Source organism: Anomalospiza imberbis, chromosome 17 (assembly GCF_031753505.1).
Source record: "Anomalospiza imberbis isolate Cuckoo-Finch-1a 21T00152 chromosome 17, ASM3175350v1, whole genome shotgun sequence".
Taxonomy (NCBI): Eukaryota; Metazoa; Chordata; class Aves; order Passeriformes; family Viduidae; genus Anomalospiza; species Anomalospiza imberbis.
In genome coordinates, this window is record NC_089697.1 from 9,226,194 (window position 1) to 9,252,031 (window position 25,838).

The 25,838-nt window shown below is 42.7% G+C and overlaps 2 protein-coding genes and 1 long non-coding RNA gene across 9 annotated transcripts in view; 1 reads left to right on the forward strand and 2 right to left on the reverse strand.

The window, feature by feature from the left end:
- DIDO1 (death inducer-obliterator 1) overlaps positions 1-25,838 on the forward strand; it is a 153,784-nt gene that overhangs the window by 90,436 nt on the left and 37,510 nt on the right. The window contains exons 1-2 of one of the 6 annotated variants that reach the window (XM_068207933.1): positions 10,228-10,376; positions 12,019-12,150. The exons of 1 other annotated variant lie outside the window; for it this stretch is intronic. In XM_068207933.1, coding sequence (XP_068064034.1) covers positions 12,103-12,150 — 48 coding nt within the window. In that variant the 5' untranslated portion in view covers positions 10,228-10,376; positions 12,019-12,102. Of the gene's footprint in view, positions 1-10,227; positions 10,377-12,018; positions 12,151-14,740; positions 14,880-15,458; positions 15,483-25,838 lie in introns of those variants that run through there. 4 more of the 6 variants (XM_068207937.1, XR_011004790.1, XM_068207935.1 and 1 more) reach the window with 4 other exon arrangements.
- GID8 (GID complex subunit 8 homolog) lies at positions 2,228-9,750 on the reverse strand. Of its 2 annotated transcripts, none has more exons than XM_068207940.1 (5): positions 9,603-9,750; positions 8,325-8,454; positions 6,972-7,168; positions 6,274-6,471; positions 2,228-5,935 (listed from the first exon to the last, which is right to left on the reverse strand). In XM_068207940.1, exons 2-5 carry the CDS (start codon positions 8,440-8,442, stop codon positions 5,762-5,764), a joined length of 687 nt encoding a protein of 228 aa, XP_068064041.1. In that variant the 5' UTR covers positions 8,443-8,454; positions 9,603-9,750; the 3' UTR covers positions 2,228-5,761. The 2 variants fall into 2 exon arrangements, with proteins under 2 accessions (XP_068064041.1, XP_068064042.1); XM_068207941.1 differs by lacking the exon at positions 9,603-9,750 and adding an exon at positions 9,087-9,228.
- On the reverse strand, positions 10,373-14,526 carry LOC137484235 (uncharacterized). Its single transcript, XR_011004793.1, has 2 exons — positions 13,269-14,526; positions 10,373-12,359 (listed from the first exon to the last, which is right to left on the reverse strand). It is a non-coding gene; the product is annotated as an uncharacterized lncRNA (long non-coding RNA).

Below are 25,838 nucleotides of genomic sequence, written 5' to 3' on the forward strand. Positions count from 1 at the left end.
GCAGGGCAGACACCTCCCGTCTGCTATTCCTGCAGCCAGAAACCTCTCAGTCCTTGGTGGAATGAAGCCTTCAGCAGACTAATATTTAGGTAATTCAAATATCCTTCTCCCAACATGAATCCCTTGGCAGGTCCCTGATGAACAGCTTGCTACATAAATCAGGGGCTGATTATTGAGCTGAACCTTTGAGAGTGAAATAACAAAAAGGTTCCTTATATACCAAAGACAGTTCCAGGAGAAGGAGGTTGCTGAAAAAGCAAAAATCATCAAGTCATATTTTATCCTTTGCTTTGGTATTTCTTCCTCAGAAAAAAGAGATCTTCCCCAAAAGGCCTGTGGCATAGTCAGGCACAGTCACACAGACCTGCTGCACACAGAGAACACGAATACAACGGGCTTTGCTGCAAATAGAGACTGAGGGGAGCCACGGGTAGTAACCACCTTAGTTTTCATTTAGTTGTAGGCTTTCCTCCCTTTATTTGGCCAGGAAGTGAAAGTATGAAGTATTTTTATTGACTCTGCTACTGTCCCCTTTTCCAGAAGAGGGAGCCAAGACATGGCAAATTGCAGCTAAAAATGTAAACCATTGTTCAATGTATTTTGGGTTTTTTAAATTGTGTGTATGTTTGGAGTTAAGTTAACTCAAAGCAGGAGGGGAGATGAGCTCTATGTAATTACAGAAGTGAAATCCATGCAATAAGCTCAGGAAAGAACTGAAGAGGCCTTGGGCATGGTAGAGTAACCACAGATCCAGAAAACTTATGAACTCATAGCCAGGAATGAAGGATCCTGTGTTCAGTCTCACTGCTATGGGGTGCAAACGCTTCCAACACTGACACTGCAAAAATGAATCATACTTCCCCTGAGTTAGCAGTCGAGTTGGAAATCAATCACAAATTTTTGTTATTTTTGTACTCTTTTGTTCCTTTCCTTGTCTTGCTCAGTGCCACCTCTTCAATTAGGAGCTTGACTAATCTGCCTCTCAGATAAGAAGCTACTTTCACTGTCCAAACCAGCTGCAGTTGAAAGTGTTTGAGTGCAACATCCATCACATTCACATAAATAAATTTAAAAAGTAAATACATAGACATCATTCCTTTTACTGCTGTATGATTTTCTATAAGCAAACCTCCCACCAAACTGATTAAACGACAAATGGAATCAGCTCAGAGAACAGGTACTGACTAAAGAAAATAATCTTATACAAGAACACAACCTCCTCTCATTTTTCCTGTGTTCAGCTTAATTTGTCAAAAGATTAAACCAAAGAAAAGATTCCTGGGTTAATATTTGACCTGACATTTACTATCCCTGTAGTTTACCCATACAGTGGTTGAATTATTTGAAGATTTTATGAAGTTAAGTACAGAGTAGGATCAATTCCTGAAAGGGTATGAATGGAGCAATAGGCCCATACATTCCATGAAGGACAACTGTTGTCTCCTGAAAGGACTGTGACTTCAGCTTGAAGTCTCCCTAACCCAGCAGTTTCAATGCAACTTCTCCACACAATAAAGAAAACACACCTGGGTTTCTACTGCTAAATTGCTAAATAATCCAACTTGGCAAAATTACTAGGCAGCAATACACTGAAAAAAAAAAGCAAACTATCTAAGAAGTTGGCAAATTGAGCCTGCTTGTAAATGAACAGCAACTTCCATGCAGCAACTCATCCAGGTGAGACGAGGTAGCAGGATAGTGTTGGAATTATCTTGTAATCCTCATGAAGAGCATGACAGAACACTTAGTGCTTCCTGGACTGAGGCGCCTGAAATCATCAACATGCAGCCCACCTGTGGTTTGACCAACTTTGTGCTTAACTTAATCAGGTGAAGGCAAGAGGGGAGCAGGAAGGAATAAAAATAATTTGTAGCACCTGGAGGTGCCCATGGAGAAGTACAAATCCATTTGAGGGTGCCGTTCATGAGCTCTGTGTTCTGTCTCTGCTCAGCTGAGCACACCAAGCACCGAGCAGGGCTGGGGACACCATCTCACACAGAAGCTACAAACCCTCCTCATCCCTTTTTGTTAAGGACAGCAGAGCAGAAACAATTCCTGACATGGTGGCGCTTCTGGACAAAGAGAGCTACAGTGCAGGTCAGAGCCTGTAGCCTCAAGGCAGATTTAGGGAAAATAGGACTCCATATCCTGTTCTATTCTGGTTCTCAAGGATGCTCTCAGCCGTGGCTGACAGCAGCAGCCCCATTTCCCGTGAAGACACAACACACAGGGATCCAACTCCATTTAATGAGCTTTGCAACCCACTTGGACACAAGGTGGTTTGAAATAAATCGAACAACACTCAGCTAGTCAAGGATTTTTTTTAAAGTAATGCCTTTAAGCTTATACTCAAGCATACAAAGCATAAATATTACAAATTAAAAACAATAAAATCACCCTGGAATAATGTAGTGGCTTTTTCCTGTATTTACAAGGAGTGGAAAGGAGGCAGAATTCTTTTCAATTTTTCTTTTAATATGGGAGGAAGAAGCTGAAAGTGTTTCAATGAAATCATCTTAAAGAGAGAGGTACTTCATCTGGCTTAAAGGTGTACGTTTGCCTCTTCAAAAGTCTTGAGAGAAAATGCTTTACTCAAAATTCTGCTGTTAAGTTTCGGTGCAGCAGCCTCCGCTTTTCCAACTATATAAAATTCAACAGTTCAGTAAGTATTTCTCAAAGTACCACCACAACTTCATCTTCAGGAAAGTCTGTGAACCCCCACCCTTCCAAAATCCCTCCTTTGAACAACAGAAGCAGCCACAGCTCAGCTTAGATTTGACAGGCAGAAACAAAACATGGGAACAGCAAAGACAGTTACAGGGAGGTGATGGCTTTGGGAAAAGGAGGGAGATTTGTAGCCTAATCAAAACACACATGCTATGCAGCCTTTCTGCAGAGGTGTAAGGATATTTTACAATCCAGCTTCTCCACATCCATAGCATGAATGAAAAATTCTTATTTGCTTTCACCAAAGGCAAGGCTGGGGGAGGATAAGTGCACCACCTCTAATGACCAGACCTGTCTGCCAATGTTGGGTTTGGAACAAATCTTCTTACAAAAGTTATTTTCATATTGTTCTAAATTCATTGGAACAAAATATGTATTTTTACATTAAAGCAAACTGATCAAAGTGGCATTTAATAGCATTTGTTAGAGTGGTTATCTAACAAAAATGGGTTAACAAAAGCCCATTCATTAGTAGTCACCAAATAAGACACTTCTCATGCATATGACAAAAATTCATTTGTGTACTGAGACATCTGTTTACTGTGTACAATATTTCCATAAATTATAATATGTTTCACAGCCCCTACCATTCAAGAATATTTCAAACAGATTATATATTATATTTGTATATGCAAACTATTTTATATACACTAATATAAAGATCCTTAGAAGTACCAATATCACTACCTTTATGCTTTCTCTAAAATGCATAGCTTTCGAGTATCTTCTTGCAGTTACCAAAAACTTTACAGATTAAAGCTGCTTATCGATGTGGCATGTTCATAAAAACAAAGTGAAGTAGTTCTAGACTAATTTTATACTAAACCCCTTAAAAACGTGTTCATTTTTTAATGGAAAAAAACAACAAGCTAGTGGAAATTCAAGTAATCTATGCTCAATCATTGCCCAAATACTCTATGGAATTAAGGTAGTGTTCTAGGAGGACAGTGAACTTCTCACCCAGGGCTGTAATACTGCATTTCTCATGGAGAAAAATGCTCATCATGCCACAAAACCACACCACTTTCCACTTCACCCGGGAGAAGCTTTACAGGAGATTCAACAACACAAGTGTCAGAATAGAGGAAAAGCTGATCAGTTCTACATGAAGAAATTAGAGCTATTCCAGTTTTGTTTCTGCAGCTTGTTATTAAACAAAGTTACATTAACCATACAGTTTCTCACAAACTAAAAGTTATACATGGTTTTCAGACATTAACCGACTTCAAAAGAAAAAAAAAATAAAAAAACCCCAAAACAACCAAACCCACAACTGTTAAAAGTTTGGTGTTAGAATAACCAGCCTGGGTGAAGGAAAGCCAGGCTGCTGCTGTAGCTGGGGGACTACTGATAGCACGTTTGTTATATATAAACTTGAAGACCTCCCTACCACAAATGCCTCAAACTGGAGAACAGAACAATCAGGAAGAAATGGGAACAAATGATTTTGTTCCATCCATCATCTTGCTTAACCTTGGTGCTCTGCATCTCTCACAGCTGCTTAACAAACAATGGCTTCCCCCCCAAAATAGCTACACAAGGAAACAGTGTTCACAGTAATGCAATCAGTAACAGGTTTTGTTAGTTCCCCTAAGCCAGGTGTATCTGCAAAGCTTTATACAGTTTAATGCATTAAGTATTCCAGTAAAATTAAGTGAAAACTAAGTTTCATTCTACAGGGTAATACCTACCATACAAGACTAGATTATGTACAGTATGGGACTGGTGTGACAACTGCCAGTGTCTAATGATGTTAAACTGTTTCACTCATCAGCTTGTTCTGTGCTTGGCAAAACTTGATCTATAGACCTAAAAATCTAGAGATAGATTTGGCAAGATTAGTGCTTCCCACCACTGGGTATAAACCAGTGTGCAGCGCTGCAATCACTCGACCAGAACATCCCATACCCAGAAGATTACAATTTGTTGACTTGAAAGTCCGGACTTCACATAAAACTATAGTTCTAACTGGAGTGAGGACAGTCAGTAAACAAATAAAGATGAGGATGAACTGCATCTCTTCAGAAAGCTATGGAAGAAGTGACAAAATGCAAATTTCTGGTTTTAGACAGCCCTGCTTTGCTTAGCTCAAGGCATAAAAACAGCCCAAGTAGCTCTAAAACTACAATTCTTATTCAGCAAGCATGAAGGCAGATCCTGCACAAGATGATGCATCAGAGGCTTCAACAAGCATCTCTCCCCACCACTTGATTTCCTATCACAAGTCTTTCAGCTTCCAGACATCCAGTGGCCTTCAAAGCTGTAGCAGCCAACTGGAATTGCTGCAAATTCAACATAGAGGGGAAAAGGCCCCTGTTAAAAAAACCCTTCAAATGTCTCTGGGGCCGTTTTGGTCATTTGTGAATATTAAGAAAAAACCTATTTCCATCAATACTCCTGAAAAGATGGGTCACTGATCCATTATGAACATAGCTCTCACCATATAAAGCACCAATAAGTCAGAAACAAGGAAGAAAAAACAAAACAAAACAAAAGTCCTTAAATTATGATTTACAAGTTTGTACACTATTTCCTAAGCAAAAAGTTGACCTTACTGCAAAGTTTATAGATGAAAACTTGACCAGTTACTTTTAAGGGGAATGTATATCTGGCTATAACTTAAAGGTAGAAAATATTCACTGTTCTATATACACATTTCAAACAGGAGACAGTTAAACTGAACAGTTGCCAATGTAACTCCATATTAACTCACTGGCCACTAAACTAGATATCAGCAGCCAATTAGAAAGCTTGAGTTCTGTACTTTTAAAAATGCTATTTTTCCTGTCCTGTTTAATTGTTTTTTTTAAAAATGTATTATAGTGCATAGCCTAAGTCAGACTTCCAAAGAGATACAGCGCCTTTCAATGCAGTTTTTGCAGCATTTAAAAGGGACTTTTCTCCCTTCAAATTAGATGTTCATTGAAAAATCTGAATTGAGTGCTGTACTGTAGTAAAAATATTTCAGTCACAGACTGATATAAATGTATACTGTGCAGTACTATGATTTTTTTGATGTCCATCTGCACACAATTTACTTGGGTTCTTCAATCGTCCCCTTGCTGAGGTCTGTCATTTTGGGGTATTTCACTTTCTTCTGGTCCAGCTCGTTCTGAGCCCACAGTAGTAGTTTCAGTAATTTTGCCAACTTGGGTGTTGATTCACGATTTTCATAGTCTAGAACAGCTTGATTAACCTCACTCCATACCTGGAAAAGAAAAACTAGAGTTCAGTGACAGTTTTCATAGAATTAACACTGCTGAAGTCACACAGACACTGGGAAGATCACACCTAGTGTGCTAAATCCTCAGAAGTGGCCAGGACAAAGCTCCACAGACCATGAGCCTGAAGCAAGCAAGGAAGACAGCCAAGCAGCGGAATACATTTGGAATACAGTAACACCATTTTTTAAAATCGTGCTCAATAAACACTTCTGTTCTTTTGCGTATCACTATATAAGTTTTCTCTAAGCATTTCAAAAATATTTAGATTTTATTTTCATAACATACATATAAAAGACATCAGTTCCCTTTGAGAAAGGACTACCTTCTGTCGCTGCATCATGTTCAGCAAGTCTCCAAATGGTGATTCTTCGGGATTATCAAAGGCAAGCAGAGCCAGCGTGCGCTCCATTTCTGTCAGGCATTCCCTGCTCTCCTCCCCTTGTTCTGCTAATTGGGTCTGAGCAAATTCCAGAGCTGCCTCTGTCTCACGCTGCCGAATCAGTTCAATCAAGTGCTGTTGCTACACACGAAAGACACAGCAATGTTAGCCCAACAAATTAACAAATCTCCACTATTTCAAGCCTGGAAGATTCAGACACTGGTGTGTAATTTGAGACAAAAACTAATCTGTAATTTGACAGTTTGAGGTCAATTCTTCTCAATGTGTGAGACAAGGAGCAGCAACTTGGCTGCAAAATCTACTGAAAAAGGGAACTTGGTGCTTTTGAGTAACAGGGTTTGAGAAGATGGGTTACTAAAGGAATTCAGACCAACAGCAACTGGAAGTGGTAACTCACAGGTCACTGCTGCTATTACAAGTTTTCATGTTAATAACTGTATATGGTGGTTCCTGCACCATGCCACAAAGTTTCCCACTGCTACCAAAAAATGCCAAGAACATGCACAATTGCATCCATGTTCAGTAACAAACCTCCCAACATAACCTTAATTTCTTTACTACTTTTCCCATTCTCTCAGCAAACTCTAAGACAAAGATAAAAGTCTGCCACGTGTCCTCACCTGCAAATGAAAGTAGAGATATCTGTTGGTATCCAGCAGCTCTGGATGGAGGCTGTTTATCAATGCAATGGCTTCCTGGATCTGCCCTTTCAAGATCATCTCACGGATTTTTATTCTTTCATCCAGAGTCTCTAAATCCACGCTGGGTTCAATTCCAGACTCCATCCGAAATTTCTCTGCTGCTTCTTTAAAGCCCTCTGAAATAGAAACATTTTACCCATAGAATGTATTGCATGAAACACTTTAGAAGAAAACCTATCAGCTTAAATGAAAGTATTTGAGTGTTGCTTGTGCAATTTGGGGGTTTAAAGATTAACCCAAAATTGTGAAAAATTCTTCTCTATATAAAAAGTAATTTATCCAATAGGCATCTTAGAGTAAATTCTTAATTCATTCTGAACTCATGTATGCTCACGCTCCAGGGAAGCAACTTGTAGTCCAATACCTCTTAACATGGAAGCCTGTTTTATACTTAAATAAAGCACTGTGTTTATTGCAAAATGAGATTGTGAAAGTCACATTTTCAAGTGGGTGGTTTTGCTTCACCCTCCAGCCCCAGATCTGTTTACACAGATCCAGCAGTTTTTCTGAAAAGATAGACAAGAAGATACAATCTTGCTTTCTTGTGTAGCGTTTAAGGTTATAACAGCTCTTTTAAATCCCAGGTCTTGTGTTCACAGACACAAAACTGATTTACACCACCACTAAGATGCTCTTCCTTCAGCCCAGAGGCTTCAGCTACGCTCAGTGTAAACAGGGGTGTAGATGGATACAAATGCCTCCGCCCTAGCACAGCTTCCTGGGATGGCATGCACCTAATTACCAGCAACAATTCCTGAGTGGTTAGGGCTGTTCCAAGTATAAAGCCAGGCCATGTGCTGAAAGGGTTAATATTCTGGTCTCAAATTATTTTGAAAACGGCGCCCTTTCAGAGTTTATCTTTCTGCCCAGTTAAAAACTTGCTTCTGATAGTTGTTCTTGCAGCTTTCAGACTGTTATTTAACAACAGCAACTTATCTTGAGCTGTTTCAATGGCACAAAAAAGGACATCACGGAGAAGCAGGTCATGTTTACAGCACTGCAGAAAACACTTTGTTTTCTCTATCACTTAGCAGAAGAGTTCAGGCTCATAAATGTCATCTGTATTCCATGAGAACTGCTCAGTCTCTGATTCTTTATCAATCTGCAGCTAAAAGAACACCAGAGCAGTTGGGCTTTGCTAAGAGAAGCCAACAGCAATGACAAAGTTCTCACAGCCTTTAATTCCACTCCATCCAGCTTTATGTTCTACCCCAAACTGATCAAGTATGTGACACACATGAAGAGCCTCCAGGCATTACCAGGTGTTTTTACCTGTGACAAGGTAGTTCATGATAAGGCGGTTCATGTCTGCTCTCTGGATATGTAAGTTATTAAGCTTTTCCATCCATTCATCTTTCGTGATTTCATCAGGTTTTTCTGCATAACTCATCCTGGACTCCAACTACAAAAGAAAAGCATCTAGTTTAACATCATTCAATAGGAAATAAATTTAAAGTGTGTAAGAATTGTGTTACTGCCATCTTTAGAGCTTTCTATGAGCTCTTTTAAATAAATTATCCAAAATTGACCCTTTTATCTTAAACCAGAGTTTTGCATTTTTTTCCTGCACTCTACCATATCTATTTGCCAGGCTCTAAAGCTGCTTCCAGAAATCTCAGAACAAAAAAAATCAAATACCATCTTTTCCTATTTACTCTTAAATCCACTCCATAAAAATCTTGTATAGAATTTACACAGGGCATGCAGCATCACAGTGAGAAACCAGCGAATCAGAGTTTGACAGCCAGCCAGAAAGACTGTGACAAACACTTATAGCAATGCCTATGTAAACAATATCTGCTTTAAATCTTCACCAAAACTTCAGACAGCTCCCTACATTGCACAGCTACAAAACTGTCCATAATATCTTACCCAGTGTACAACTCAAAGCTTTACACCAGCTCAGCTTCGCTGTCCCCGAAAGTTCTCCTGTCAGCGCTACTAAAACGTTATTTCCACTATTTTTCTATACAGTGTTTCTGTTCGGATTGGCAGGAAAAGCATGTTATCAAAGCCGCATTTAGTGATTTCTACCTCCAAGTCACGACCACGGGGGCAGCGAAAGGGGAGGACAGGCGGCCACAACAGCAACAGGCACCGCCACCCCTGTCAGACAATAGGAGCGGCAGGTATTGTCACCTCAACAGGTTCTCCCTTCTCTAACCCGCGGCCGAAGCCGCCCCGCACCCGGCAACTCCGACAGCGGGAGCACGACCCGCCCGGGCACCGAACGCTCCCGGCCCCGCGTTCCGCCGCCGGCAACCGCGCGGGGGGAACGGGGTCCCCACCGCCCCGCGCTGATGCTGCGGCCCGGCCCGGCCCGGCTCGGCGTGGACCCGGCTTCCCCGCCGCCCCGGCCCGGCCCGGCCCTGCGCGGGCCACAGGGGCGCTGGGCCACGGGAGCGCTTGGGCCCCGCTCGCCACAGGCCCGGCGCCGCCGCTGCAGCCGCGGCGGGCGAGCGCCGGCCGGGCCGGCGGGTCCGGGTCAGGGTGAGGGCCCCGCTCCCGCCGTGCCCCGAGGCCGGCGCGGCCGCCCCGCCGCCATCTTACCGCGCGCGCCCGGGGCCGCTCCGACGCACGAACGCGGGGCCTCCGCCGCCTCCGCCGGGCCGCAGGCGCGCGGGTCTCGCGAGAGCGGCGCTCGCGGCCAATCAGCGCGCGGGGAGCGGGCGAGAACACGCCTCGCGGAGCGGAGCCGGGGCCGCGCGGCGGCGGCCATGGCGGGCGCGGGGCCCTGAGCGACGCGCCCGCCTCCTCCTCCTCCTCCTCCTCCTGCCCTGCGCGCCCGGCTCACGGCACGGAGCGGCACGGCTCACGGCCCTGCCGCGAGCAGACGGGGCAGAGGCTGATCCGAGCCGCGCTCGGCGCGAGGGGCGCAGGAACCGCCGTGTGAGGCGGCGGCGGCGGCGGCTCGTGCGCGGTCACCGCGGGGTCGGTGCGAGCAGCGGTTGTGGGGAGCGGCCGTGCGAGCTGCGGCCCCGCCATCCGCCAGGGAAGCGAGCTGCGGCCCCGCCATCCGCCAGGGAAGCGAGCTGCGGCCCCGCCATCCGCCAGGGAAGCGAGCTGCGGCCCCGCCATCCGCCAGGGAAGCGGGCTGGGCACAGGCTGTGCAGCCCCCGCAGCTTCCTCGTGTGGTGATCGGCTGCGCTGGGAGCTGTCCTGGCTGAGGACTGATGGTCTCTGCCGCAAGGCGCCGGGGCTGCTGAGGCGGTGGTGAGCCCGCGCCGGGGTTTGTGGGTCGCTGCGGAAAAAGCAGGAACACAATGTTGCCAAAATAGGTTCTTGCACAGGTGAACAAGAAGCCAATCCACACACAGAGACGAGGTATTTGATTTATTTACAGTTCTGCGCAGAAACGGGTGCTGGGTGGCAAATCCACAGAGCCAGCACACCAACTATCAAAATTTCTTACTATTTTTACATTTTAGCAAATGAATTAGTGTTCATTGACTACAAGTTGATTAATCCGCATGCTCAGTCATGTGTTTTGGATACATCGGTGGTCACGATCTGCCCCTGCCCTAATTACCTTTAACCCAGTTGGAGCTGATTTCAGAACAATTGCTGAATTGGCTTTATTAGTGTCTTCCTTATCTTGGAGTTCTGTCAGGTGGCCTTGTGGCCCATGAATTCTGCATTCTTTATGTCCACTATCATTGGTACATCCTTCTTACCAAACTTTGTTAACTTCCCCAAAACTTCAAAGAACATCCTCCCTTCAGAAAATTTTATATATTCCACATTTTGCAACAAAACCTCAATTTATACATTTAAAGGGAGAACAGGCTTAAAATGTACACTTGTGTGTGTGAAATGCTGCAAGTCATACACCTCAGAAAAATGTAATTTCACTCACAGATGGGGAATATGGACACATTTGTACACTTTTCTCTCTGGTTTTTGTAACTGCAATAAAGCCCAGGCTCCAAAATTCACTTTCATTACAGTTGTGCTTACATTGAAACAGAGAAAGCCCATGATGCAATAAATAATCAGGTTAACAGAATATCCTGAGTTGGAAGAGACACACAAAGAACAAAGTCTTAAGTCCTGATTCTATGCAGAATATCATGGCCAGCTGCATTTCATCAGGAGCCACAGTGGTAGGAAAAGGAAGAATAGCTTTAAACTGATACAGGGCAGGGACACCTTCCACTGGACAAGGTTGCTCCAAGCCCAGTCCAGCCTGGCCTGGAACACCACCAGGGATGGAAATCTTGATTCATGCTTTTTTTTCCCCCCTATTAATGCTCTGAGTGCAATGAAAATTCTGCATGTTTGGGGAATTGAGCAGTATCTTGAGTAAAAAATGATACATATTTTATACTCTTGGAAGATCCCCTGCTGTGCAACAATGCAGGGGAAAAGGTTTCCTACATCATTCTCTCTTTTCCTAGCACCAAACACTGACTTCTGTTAAAAACCTTCATAATTCTCTCAAAGATTGGAAAAACCCCTTTCTTTTATTGCTCAGGGAAAACCTTGCAGGTTTGACTCCTTTGACGCCCAAGGTGTATTAAAATGCACAACTACTTTGCTCTTGGGAAATTGTCCCAAAATACGGCTTCCATATGCCACAGTTCTACAAAACTCTTACTGTGATGAGGGCAGTAGTAACATGGAAAGTTGGATTTTAGGGGGCAAAATGAAAAAACTGAGATTAAAAGAAACCTATAATAACTGTAAGTGCAGTTTATAGATTTACAGCATTAATTAGGATTTGTTAAATCCTAATTTCAAAGAGGCGTTTTGATGGCTATTTGGAATTATGCAAAGTGAATCGCAAACCAAAGTCACTAATTCCAGGAGAAGTCACAAAAATGCTTGTATTGAAAGGAAGGAATTTACCTAGAATTGGAGAGGGGGGAAAATTCTGCAAGTTTGTGTCAGCTGGTAAAGAAGGGGGTTACTGTATTTATGTGATCATAATGAACCCTCATTAAAGTATTTCTCTGTGCTCATCCAGTCTTTTTGGAAAATCTCCAGGAGCCTTGGAGACTCAAGAATCCTGAAGAAGCCTTACCTTGACACCTGATGTGTCTGTTTTGTGATGTGCACAGCTCTGAGGACAGAGGCCTTTTCCACTAAAAGAAAAAAGGTAAAGTTGGGGCATAGCCAACAGAAATTAGTCTCTTCTGACTTAAATGTATTAATTACCTGTTAAATACAACAAAATCACCAGAGACTGAGGAGGGAAAAGGACTTGCTCATTTGCTTTCATCCATGCTCTTTTCATGGGTTAACTCTCATCTGCAGTTTTCCCTGGCTGCTGCAATTGGCTCACTCAGAGCAATCAGTGACAGAGAACTGAGAGAAGGAATGAACATAAAATAAGTGTTGTATTTATATTTAAGGGCTGTGCATCTTCAAACAGTGGTTAAGGGAAAGGTGGGTGAGAAGTGACATCCCAGATTTGGGGACATGGTGCCACACAACGGTGATGTCTTGTCACAAGGTTTTATGGGTCATGTGAAACAACCCTTGTGTGAGACACAACAAATATAAGTGAGGCCAATTTTAGAAACCCAAAGATAACAAAACAAAACATTAATTAGGGAAGCCAATGGCATAAATAAGATGTGTCAGCTGCAGAGGAAAGTCAGTGCACTGACCACCCAAAAGGTTTTGGAAGAAAGTGGAAAGAAGTTCTAAGGAGAGTTAGTGCTGAGGGATTTGTAGGTGTCTCAGCATAAGCTTCTCTGGTGTCTGAGGAGAGACAGCTAAAGTGCTTATTAGACTGTTTTAGAAGCTGATTAATGGTCATTAATCCCTTCTGGATTTCCCAGCAGAGTTTTCATTTCAAACCAGTCACAAATTACCAGCATGCTACAGGAGAGAAGGCCTAAAGTGAAAAAAACCCTCACATGATAACAAAAAAAAAAAATCATCCTCCTGCTGCCTTGCTGACAGGATGATGTAGATTCAGACCAGTAACCCAGGAGTAAATTTCCCAAATTAAAAGAAATTAGGCTGTAAAAGGAAAAGAATTAGGAAGACAACAAGGCAGGGAAAGAACCGAGATGCTGCTGATGAAGGTGACACATGTTTAGTCAGCAAAGGTAGATCCTCTGACTGGCTTTAACACAAAGGTGTAGAGGTTTTGAGGTTTGAAGTGTAGTGTGCTGAGGTGGCGCTCACTGGGGGTGCAGAGTGCATCTCCACTACGTCAAAGTGGTTTAAGCCTCTTACTAAATGTGCGTAAGAGGAATTTAATACCTGTTTCACTGCAGGATTCCTTGTGGCAGGCATCCTCCATTCCCTGCTGCTGTTGAATTCCTTGTTTTGCATGTTCCCTCTTGGTGTGTAATTCCTGGGTTTGAGCTAAATTTATCCATTAAAAGCATGTTACTAGCTTTTCCCAGAGCATAAATCACAGTGCAGATTGATCTACCAAACCCTAAGGTATTTTCCCTCCATGTGATTTCATTTATTGTAGCTGCAGAACAAAATCTGAATTCCTGCTTGCCCATAATTGTGGTGTTTTGTACTTTTGCACAGGAATCTGTTGTGGCTTTTTTCCTCTTGATGTTCCTGGGTGAAGTATTAAAACTGCCCAGTTTTACAGCTGGAGAAAGGGCTGACTATGCTAGTAGCAGGTTTTCCAACATTATCCTGAGCTTTTGCCACCAGAAGTGTCATGAATAGACTCCTAAAAGATGTAATCAGATTACTTGACAGAATCTTGTAATTCTGTAGGATTATTTATAGGTATGTTTTTTTTTTTTCCTCGTGTTTTCATTCCTTAATCTGAGTAAACACTGGATCTATCTGGAATCCACCTGAAACCTGTGTTACCAACCCATGAGGAAAAATGTGCAGGGTCAGGGTAATCAAGGGCCAAACCTTGCACCTCTAGCTGTCTAAAGGCTCTTCATGTGCCCAGGTCAGGAGTCTCTGTACGGTGTTGGGGGTGTTCTGCACCTCTTGGGATCCCTCAGTGGCTGTCAGGAGTAGATATTTCTGGGTGCCAATGTCCCAAAAAGCGACAGAAGGAATTCCACTAGTAAATGGAAGTTAACTCTCTGTAGCTATTTGTAGCAACTTGGATCCTGCAGAGGTTTTTTAGTCGCTTAATCATTGACCAAGGATGTTTCCTGTGGAGGCTCCGTGCGTTGGATGAGTAGATTCAGAGAACATTCCACTCTCAGCACTCCGACCTTGGAGTCAGAGGAAGGCATTACAGCAGCTATTTGCCAAACAGTGCGAGTAGAACAGAAAAAGCATCCAAGTCCCAGTGGAATGCGCACAGGTGGGGAGCACAGCTGCTGTGAGCAGGTGGCTGTACAGAGCAGCCTGGCTCCTCTGCCATGTTCCTCCGCTGCCCGTCCACCCTCACGAATCATGGCTAAAGCTGCCGTTCCCGGGATCAGCCCGGGTTTACGAGCGGAGAAACCGGAGCGGGCCTGAGGGAGCCCCGAGGGGTGCGGGGAGCGAGCGCAGAACGGGCACAGGCGCCGCGCCGTGTAAGGAGGAGCCGCCACGGCGCCGAGGGGCCCGTGCGGACAGAGGAGCGGCCGCCACGGCGCCGAGGGCCCCGTGCGGACCGCGGAGCGGCCGCCACGGCGCCGAGGGCCCCGTGCGGACCGCGGAGCGGCCGCCACGGCGCTGAGGGGTGGAGCCGCCGCTCTCCCGCCCAGCGCCCGCCGGGTCCTCCGGGAGGCGCGCGCCAAGGGCGGCGCTCTGGCCCCGCCGCCGCCATCTCGGTGTCGATGGTGGCGGGGGCGGGGCGGCCCCGCCCAGCGCTGCCGCGGAGCGAGGAGGAAATGGCGGCGCGGCGCGGCTGAGACCTTTGGCGGCCGCGGCGAGAGCTCCCCTTCCCTGCTCGCGGTGAGTGCGGGAAGCGGGTGGGGGAGCACCGGGACGGGTGGGGACTGGCATCGGGACCGGGGCCGCGGCAGGGAGGTCGCGGGAAGGGCGGCCCGGCCGCCTTTGGGCCTCGCTATAAAATGGAGGCGGGCGGGCGGCCGGAGTGGCTCGGGTGCGGGGAGGTTTCCCGGGGAGCAGCGGAGCGCGGGCACGGCACGCTCTGGTCCGGGCCGGAGGAGGCGGCGGCGGCTCTGTGCCCCGGAGGAAGCCTTTGGCTCAAGCCGCGGCGGGGCCGGGGCGGAACGGCCGCTCCCCGGGCGGAGCGGGCTGAAGGCGGCTCCTCCATCTTGGGGGGAAGGAGAGGAGAGGCCGGGTGTGCTCGGAGCCCGTCGCCGTCATGGCCAAGCGGACGCCGGGAAGCTGCTTCGTGACGGCACCACCGACTGCACCAGCGGCCCCGGGCCCGCGCCGGGGGTGGCTGGGGCGGGGCAGCGCCCTTGGGAACCCAGAAACCCAACCGAGCCCGACCGAAATCGTTCCGGGGCTGTGGCGGGTGGGACTGAAACTTCCCTGCCTTGGAGAGGTGTTGATTTTCTCTGGGCAAAGGAGGGGATCTCCTTATTGGTGAGTTAAACACGAGGAGTTGAACTTAATCATGTTCTGCTGAATATTTTGTAGGGAGAAAAAACCGAATATTTAGATAGTAGGAGTTGTTGGTCGGATTTAAATATTTAATAAATTCCTTGACGATTTCCTATCCTTGGCACTAATGTACTTAAACGGCCCTAATGTATTTAAAAGCTGTCTCTTGGAGGTGGTGATAATTAGGAGCTGTTTGTTTGGCTTGAAAAAAAATTATTTGGTGGCGACCAAATTTTATTTCATTCAGTCAAATAGTTTACACCTCCAAGCAACGGCTTATGTTTTATTTGTGGTTATGAAAATCTTACTATCTTAGCTTGTCTTTTTTAACTTAGAAAGAATGTTATCATCTCACAATGTGTTATAAAATGAATGTGTATTATGCTTGCCCGGCAGTTTTTATCTCCAAAAATTTGAAACAGTGTAATGTGCTCTTTTTCTTGCGTGGGCTTTCATAGATTTTTCGTTCCAGGAACTTCAGGGAGAAAAAAAAATGCCAGTTCCTTTTATTTAACTCAGAAGAGTGTACATAGCATTCCTAAATTCCCTGGGTTTTTTTGTTTGGTTGTTTTTTTCCCTGGATTATAGAGTTCACATTTTTTTCAGAAATAGCTCTTTTGAATACTTAGTAATCAGGGTCGTGTTAAATTAAATTCTTTGGCAGGTAATATTAAACTATATTTTGCTTTATTTTATGGTAACTTTTTCCACTGTATGCTTTTTTTGTGTATTTTCCTCAGTTTTAAGGGATAATTCAAATTAGTTTAGCTTTAACTGTTTTGGTGCTACTTCTCCAAACAAAATTTGCTAGCTGTTATAAAGCAATTTAATTGCAGGTCAGTGAAAAACGATGTGTAGCTTCTGTCCCAGTGTACCATGTCCTGTGTTAATTGTAGTAGATATTCTGGGTTGTGCTCCACTTTTGTGTGTGCCAGCTGCTTGTTATCATTCCTTGACATTTAGAACTTTCTATAGGAATAAATATAGAAGTCAGCTTAAAATAGCTGTTCAGTTAGGCTTTAATTTTTTTTTCCCTTGACAGTTCCAGAAACAAGTCACACATAAAGGTGTTTTAATGCACTGGGGTGAAAGACTAAAGGCCCATGTTGGCATTCAGCCTCTGTTGAGACTGCTTGACTCCGGTGATTAGAAAATCAAATAATTGGTGTTTTCAAGACCAGCATTTTAAAAACTTTTTTACAAAGATTTTGGGTTGTTTATTTAAAGGGTATTTTCTGTTGGTATGCAAATGAAGGTTTTGCTACTTTGCAAATATATGTACAGTGCAGAAATACCTACAGTTTTTAAAACTGTTGAAATATCAAATAATAATATGAACTAATTTCTATTCACACATGATTCAGAGAGTGCTTTCATATAGTTAAAAAATGGATTTTGAATTAAAAAAAGCAAATAACACCAAAACCCTGAAACTCCTCAAAGCCATGTAAATAGAATAGAATCTAGGTTAGTAGATAAAATTGAATAAATATTTTTTTCAGTGTCTAGTGGAGTCCCAAAAGGCAGTGTTTGTTCTGCTTAATCCAGCTTTACTACTAAGATTTTTCTGGCAGTTGATCACGTTATTTGTTTCTGGTTTAAGATAGTAATTGTCTTTATAGTTGTAACTTAACGACAGTGGGATTTTAATTCTGTACAGCCTGAAACTTTAAGCTGGAGGTATTAGCGGGAAGAGGAAGAGCACGGATTAAAGGGGTTGGGCTGGGAGTTATAAAATGTAACTGCTGGAAGTAGGAGCAGGGCCTGGGCTGGGCGAGAGTGACATTAGATGGCTTTAGTTGACAGAACTGGTGTCTCTGCACCAGTTTTATTCTCTGGTGCACTTTCTGCCTTGTGTCTCTTGTGCCACAAGTAGTAGAGCAGTGGTAGGAGGTACAAGGAGAGGATTTTAATAGGAGTAAGGTTTCCCTAGTCTATGCAAGAGCTTGTTCCTGGCCCGAGTTCTCAGCTCCCAGCTAATGCTTGGAGGATTCACTGCTGGGAAGTTTTTATCTAAGGCAGCTTCTGAATTAAGCGGATATTTGACAGGTGTTATTGATGGTGGTCTCAAGAGCACTGATAGACTGTGAGGTTAAAAAGCTTAAATTTCCAGTTAGGCAGCTCAAACACACATATTAAATGGGCATCATGCGTGTTCTCCCAGTAAATTCTAACCAGAACTGGAAACTCAACTGTGTTTACTGCATCCTTAATAACATAATCAGTGTGCTGTAATTACTGTTTCACCAAATTTGGAAGAAATTCATTTCTGTTTATTGCATTTAATGAAGCTGTTTTGATGAAATAAGAATAAAAATGATAGCTAGTTTCAGATGCTATATTTTAACTCATTTTTTACAGATAAAATAAGGGAAAAAGTTGTGTAATCACATGATTTTTTTTTTTTTCTTCAACAGCTGCACTGGTAGGATCAGAAAATATAGATTATTTAAAGATAAACAAACTGTGGAATTGTGAAAAGTTAAACTTTAAGATTCTCTTATTTAGCTGTTGGATTTACAGCTGAATGTTCCTAACGGCCCTGATAAAGAACTAATTTCCCTGGTGACCCAGTGGAGAAATGCCAGAGGGTGTGAATTGCCTTCCCTAAGCAATGTTTCCTGGACAGTTGCCAAAGAGATTGAGTTCACTTGCAGAAATTGAACATTAAGCCAATATATAGTATGTATTTTTAAAATATTTTCATTCAAGATGATGGAAAAGGAGTGCTAAAGATCCTGTGTATAGACTGATACCCCAGAAGTGTTTGTAATTGATACTTCTGTTGACTAAACTTTCAACTATGACTTGTAAAACTGGCTTTTGCTGGAGCCTTTAAGAAGGTTTCTTGTTAAGAGATGATCATGCTTGGGCTTTTAATCTAAGCATTTGGCTACCTAAAGTTGTGTTTATTGATTCTTAATCTGTATAAAAGAAAAAAACAAATCCAAAACCGTATCTCTATGCTGCTTTGATTGTGCTCACAGCTTTCCTTAATGGGCAAAATCTGTTTGTTATCTGATTTTTGCTCTTGCTGTTCAGACCCTGAAAGCAGAAGTAAACCTGACCCAGAACCTCAGCTTTTTGGGGGCTAAATTTTCATTGTTAGGATGAGTATGGGTTTATCTTGCTCAGCAGAATGTGAGTAAAGGCTTCAGAAGGTGTTGTAGGAGTAGTGAAATGCCAAATGTCAGTCTGTCACTAAGTCAGTATCTGCCTAGGCTACCCATGGAGCTCTGACTAGAAAATAAAAATGACATGTATGTAATACTTTACTTCCTTCCTAAAATTAATGTTTTCATAAATGCCAAAAGCACTACAGTCAATATGAATTTTGTTTCCCAAACACAGTTATGGGCTTACAGCTTGCATGGTGTGCACAGTGCAAGTGCCTCGTGTTAGTAGGGGTTACCGAAGTTCGGCAGCGCTGTTGTCACAGTTCTGTCCCCAGCTGCTGACACAGAACTGAGCTGGCAAAGCTTCTTCTGCCTACACACCTATCTTGGAATCTCTTAGCCAATGTAACTGCTTCTCCCAAGGAATTTGACTGAGCTTTCCAAGTCTTCTTTCCCCCCCTGAGATGAACTGCTTCCCTGCTTGGAGGGGCCTGTGATAGAGCTGAGGTTCCGTGTACAGCTGCACTGAGAGCCCACTGCGCAGGGTGGTGCTCACGTGCCCCACCCTGCAAACAGCACAGACAGGTAAAAGTACAGTTTTGCAGATCTAATTACAGCAGTGGGAGGCACTTGTGCCAGCAAAGCTCTGTTGATTAAGGGTTGTAGCCCTTAACGTTCCTGACTTGTGCAATTGTGACAGGCAACATCTGTAGTACAGATAGGATCTGTTATTAAATTAAATCTTTGTGTTTGCCAGATATCTGATGGGCTGGCTGCAAAAGTGCCTTGAGTATTTCTATGAGAAATTGCTATTTAGCTGAATTTAACTGTGAGAACCTCAATCTGGCTCAAAGAAGCTTTTTGCTACTTGCCCAGAATAAAATGCCTGTAATGACTGGGGCCGTTCTCATTCTGTGCATGACCTACCCATCCCTTCTTCCCTTGACTGCTTGGGTTCTGTTTGCTGCCATCTGAAGTAAGAGGGTTTTAACCTGAAAGACATCAAAATAAACTTCAGTGTATGTGTGTTTTGTTTGGCATAAACCAGGGAGCTGCTCTGTGGTTTTGCTTGGTGCAGTTCTGTTGTTCTTTGGAGTCCCTCGTTGTCGTTGCTCTCTGTCTGCTGCTGGGCGCAGTCTGTGTGTGCTGCTAATCAGATAATCTGCTGCTCTGCACACACAATAAATTCCTCACTTCCAGGAGCTCCCACATTCCCTGCAAACACGCAGGACTGTGACCTGTGTGAGCACAGGTTTCCATCCTGTGAGGCACTGGCCTTCTATGAGGCTTATGTAAGGTAAGTGAGCAGCCTGACATCAACCATGGAAAGCCTGCAGGTGTTTTAGTTTCAGGCACAGCAGAGAGGGTTTATAATGTGTGACTAAAGACATTTTAATTTGGAAAGATTAATGTCTTTATTATTGCAAGTAGAGAGACCAAATGAGTCTATCTTGTTATTAAGGGAAGCTATTTCTTCTTTTCTTCTTAGAATTAATCAATTTCCTTGTGTTTTAAAAAGTAAGCTGTTAAATTGGTTTGCTCTAACGTTTATTTTAAAGTTAAACTATTGTTTTCTGCTTTTGAAAAGTATTGATCTTGTGAAATTTATAAATTTATTAAGTCTCATTTTTTATGATGGAAAAATCTAGGAGATTCAAAACTTGTTTCTGCATCTTTGAAAATTTCAAAAAAGTAGTTTGTTTACATTTAAAATCTCATTAGTTGATTGTCATCAGCACTGTGTTGGTATGTGGTGTCATGTGAATGTGCACTTAATAGGCTTTTCTGTACCAAGGCAGGATGAGTGTTCATGCCTTGAATATTTGAAAGAATTTTTCTGTGCCAAACATAAAAAGGCAGAAAATCTGCAGTCCACAAAGCTACACTGAAATGTCCTGAGTGTCCTGTGTGCAGAGGGGTGGTAGGGATGGGCACCACATCACTACACCTCATCCCCCTACAGTACCTTCAAAGGTTTCTTGAAAAAACCTCAGGGAGATTGAGGAAGGGGATCTCAACAGATGTGTAGAAAGCTCTGGATTAATTTTTTGCTCACCTGCTCTCTCTGGTCATTGCACTGCTTTGGTGTGCTCAAGTGTCCTTGGTGAGCTTTGCCCTCCTGTGGTGTTGGTACCATAAACACCCTTTCTTTCCACCACCTTCAAAGGGTGCAGATTCTTCATCCTCTGGTTCAACCGTTTCTATTTGGGACAGCCTGGTCTCCTAAACCAGTGAGTTCTTTTCCATTACTTCTGGCAGAAAGTCGATGGGATACTCCCCAACACTGAAAAAGGAGGCTTTACAAGGAGTAGAACCTCTCTGTAATGGGAGATGGGGAGGTGAGGGCACAAGCAGCAGGTCTGAGTAGACTGAAGTGTGGTCTGAGACAGGAGTGTAGGTATCCATGGTGCCATCCCTGACAAATTATTACCTTGCCATGCTCTCTGCATCAGAGATTGAAATACTATCCTGATACTAACAGCTACCTTAAAACTAGACCTTAGTGATATTTGGCTTAATTTGGCTGTAAAGGAACTGTTCCTACTGGCCTAGAATAATTACTGCTTCCTGCGGTGTTTAAGGAGAGCATAGGTTTCTTACATTAGACTGGGTTGTTCCTGAGCAGCATGGCTGTGTTACTGCTCAATCTACGTCTTGCAAATGTAGAATCTTGTTAATTTTTAAAATGGGAGTAATACATTGACTTGAGAATAGGAAGAAATGAACTGCCACTTTTAAGTTGTTAGTATTGTAGGTAGAGGAGGTGGTGGCTTTGTTTGTAATCTTGGAATTAGTTTAGTGTGTTTAATGATAGCCACCAAAGCACTTAGAGATAAGTGTTACAGGTTTTGTAGTGTTATTTCTCTTTGGTTTTATTCTTTTAGGTCTAACTATAAGTGTTGAAATGCTGTGGTTTTATGTAGACTTGATTTTTAACATATTTCAAATGTAAACTTCTGGCAAAAAATTCTTGTGTTTACCAGGAATGTCTGGACTTTTGACCTTGAGCTGCAGCTTGGCTATAGCAGTCAAGTGGTGATATAATAACTTACTTGGAGTGCAGGGGAGGAGTTTGGGTCACAGTTTTCATGTCCCACAGTATCCAGACTTAAGCTTTAGGACTGTCACCTCTCATTCTTCAGCTCTCATTGCCTCTCTTTGTCAGAAGGTCTGGCTCACAACTGTTTGGAAGAAGTTTCCCTTCATAAGATATTTAAGTTAGTGAGCAGTGGATATGTTTTACATGAAAATAAAAGACTGGCTGTACTGTGGAATCTGATTTTCTGTTGCTTTCCATGCCACTAGTGTATCTGTCCTTGCATCTTTCATGGCTGAGCAGGTGGAGGGAGCATCTCCAGAGCCAGGGCAGAGCCTGTTCCTGCTGTTCTTGGGGGTCACCGAATTGCACTTGTCCCTGCTCTCACTGGAACTGCTTGTTCCTGTACAAAGTAGGTGATGCCCTGCTGGCATCCATAGGGCTGCTCTAGGAGTGCTTGTTGATGCAAGGGATTAATTTTGCTTCTGCTTAGCAGAAAGTGCAGATTTCCCAGCTGTCATCTTTGCCAAAAAGGGATGCAGAATAATTTTCAATGGGATCAATCTTCTGAGTAGGAGTGCATCAACTTAGCCATGCCAACATTTATTTGCATCAGAAATTAAATCCTTATATGAATTCTCACAGTGTTTTGGTTTTACTCATGTGATTATATTTGCTGATTAGGAATTTTTAACACTTAAAGGAGGTTATCATAGGCCAAGCCCAGTAACTCTTTTAAAGGGAATAAAATGAGAAGATACTGGAAATTGGGACTGAAATCACTGTTTTATCATTCTGGAAAGGATGTTTTCTGTCCTGTTTGTAGCATCCTACGATTTCTTTGGTGTTTAAGAAACATCACTGGGATATCATTGTTTCATCCAAGTACTTTGCACATGAAGCAAATTCTGAAGAAACCTGTAGAAAAATACATCTAAAAGCTAGGTACAAGTCATTCTAACTGAAGCTAGTATCTGATATACTGGGACAGACTGGATTTCTGTTAGGATGTGGACATGAAATCTGTCACTAATGAATGATACCTGCTTTGAAAACCTAGCTGGTGTAAAATCATGCTTGGCATTTCTTTGCAGATATAAAGAGTGCCTTCTCACCAGCCCTCATGTTCAGAACCTTACAATGGCCATTTTAATTGTTGAGATTTCCATCCTGTCCTTGGGACATGGCCATTGCATTTCCTTAATGTGTCTAAAACTATAACTGGAGTTTCAATATGAAGACTTCAAAAATCTAAAAGATGTAAATGTTGTCTGTGTATATGTTCTTTCCATGGGTTTAGGGGTGAGTATGTGTATGATCTTTCAAAATCACAGACATTCCTGAAGAGTTCTCAAGCAGTAGCAGATAAGAGAATGAACAGGTGTCAGGTATTAATCATTTGGATTAAAGTATTTGTGCAAGGGGCTGGTGTAATCCTTAATGAGGTACCAGCTTTGGTGCAGATTATAGCAAATTGGCTGAGTGCTGAAGGGTGCTGACATCCAAGATCAGGGAATAAGATGCTGCATATTTTTCTATCTAGACATAAGAGAGAATAAAGATCAGTGTTCTTTCATACATATTCCTCAAACACTGAATAAAATCCCCAGTAAGCTGAATCTGAAGAATTTATCCCGACTGTTGACTGACGTTTTTGTACGCAAGTCCTCAGATAAACAAGAAATTAGTTTTTTTGGGATGGGTTTAGTTCATGTTAAAGGTTTTATTACTAGGCTTCCTTTCGAGATAATTTTTTAGAGTAAAGTCTTCCCATTTACCTGAAGCAGGGAAATCTTAATGCAGTGAAAATAATCAGCTTCAGAAAAGACAAAACTTGATGTAATCAGAGCTTTTATTTCCTCTTCAGGGAAATGAGAAAAAATAGAAGTGGGAATCCCGATCTGAATGAATGTTTGTCATAATTTATTGACTCGTTCTTTATCTAGAAAAAGCAAACACAAAAAGATGGATGTTCTTGAACAAGTTTGTTCTTTCACCTCGGATAAAGATGTTATCTTGGGCATCCTATAAAGGGCTTAATGAAGTCAGCAGCAGCAGATGCGGGTGTCTTCACAGCCCATCATGCCATGAATATCTCAGCTCTGTGTAACTGGCAGAGATGATCTCTCCTTTTTCACCTGTGATTGCTGAGTGCTGGCTCACAGTGGAAGGCGATAGATAAGAGTGTGCTTCCTGTGAGGTTTTGTCTGAATGTCAAAGGGAGATTACAAGCGAGTTTTTTGTTTGATTAGTGAAGGTGTGTTGGAGATTAGATTTTTAATGTGTGTTGTGAGGTGTTGCAGTAGCAGGATTTGAAATTTGGGACTCTCTTTTTAGTCTATGATTAAATTGGCTGCTGAGTCTGCTCTGGAACGTCTTCAGTCTGTTTATTGAAAACCACAAGGGTTTGCAGTAGTTGGAGAATCCACAGGGCTACTGAATGTGAGTGCTGGGCTGTCTTGCAGTATGGCAGCCCTGTGATTTCGGGTTTGTTACTGCTTGAGAATAGTTGACCAAATTGAAATTAAAAGCTTGTGGCAATTCTGTGATTTTTCTAGGTTACAATACCTCTGTGCTTCTATTGCTTCTGGAATTTAAGTCCAGAATGAAATCAAGTGCCTAACTTATTTTGGATAATTTGAAACATTTTACCTGAAAACTAGTGGGAGAGGAAAAAACTAAATATTTCCTTGACTGGACCTTCTTTCTTGAGATACTGAGCATCAGCTTTATGCTCCACTTCCAGTTAAATGACTGTTCTGTTTCACTGGAATGCTCATGCTACTGCAGCAACTCCTAATTTGTATTTCTAAATTCATTTATAGTTGATCTTAACCTTAGACATTTTCCCACGGGAGACTACTTCTCACAGAAGCTGTGAACCTCAGCAGGAACCTGGCCTTCTGAATATATTTTTGTTAATGTTCATTTGCCTTTTTAGCCCATCATTTATAGAGGTTCTTGCCTCAGGTTTTTTTTTTTTTTCCAGAGGAACAAAATATTCTTTCTAATAGTCTGCAGAATATTAGATATAGTTACCTAACATAGAAAGACAGGATGATGCTGATAGGAATTGTCTACTAGGGGAAATACAATAATTTTCAGTTTCCAGCTGGAACTTCCAATTTCAGAAATGTGATTAATATACTGTGTTAGGAGAAATAAGTAAAATTAGCCTGGATGTTCAGCTTGTTTAAAACAAGATTGACAGTTTTCTGCTTCTGTTGACATTTCTGTCAGTATCTGAGCTGGAATTGAACACTGAACTTGAGAACAAACAGAACAAAATGAACAAAAAGCCCAACTGAATCTGGAAGAGAAAGAGGTATTTGAAGATTCCAAAGTTGCCATATGTTGTAGTAAATATTTTTGCAGGCAGTTTGTAGAACATTTGCTTAGAAGTACAAAGTATAGTTGTGAGTTAAGGCTTCATGCTTTTGTGTTTTGATAAATCTGATTTTTCAGCTTCTTTTAGGCAATTAAGTTTAGTCTGTATTAAGATGCAATTCTTCACAAGCAGGGGCATGTAAAATAAGTGTGAAACTTCCTCTTTTTCATGAAAAATATTTTGAACCACACGAGAAAGGAAAAAGTGGAGATTCTAAACAATAATAAGAAACAACCAGGCATTTTACAGCAAACATGGGATCTGTAACTTCAGTGTTTAGGTGCACTGCATATTTATGTCTCTCAAATTGAAAATTTGAAATTCCATAAAATTTTTTCCCATAGGTAATGGTCATAATATAGGTAATAGCGATTAGATAATATCCACTATAGCAAAAAGAAGAATGATTCTGGCACAGCATCTTTATTGTTTTCAGGTATCACAGGTGTTAGTGCTGTTCTCTGTTAAATCAGAGCTGGAGCCTGTGCCCTGTGCAGCTGAGGCGCTGGGTGGGCAGTGAGTGACCCTGCAGGATGCACTTTGTCTTCAACCAGCTGTGTCTCCTAAGAGATGATGCTGGTTCTGGGTTTGGAATATTGTGCTGATACTTGGAGACTCAAACACCATTTGAAGAGCAGGTTGCACACAGGGCCTTGAATGCCCAGGTGCAGCACTTTGAGCCCAGCCCTGCAGGCAGTTAGTTCCCTCCTCAGGGTGAGTACCCAAACAGGAGGCACTTTTTGTGTATGCTACAGGCTTAGTTTGTTTCATAGTTTAATACAGAGTTAAATGAAGTG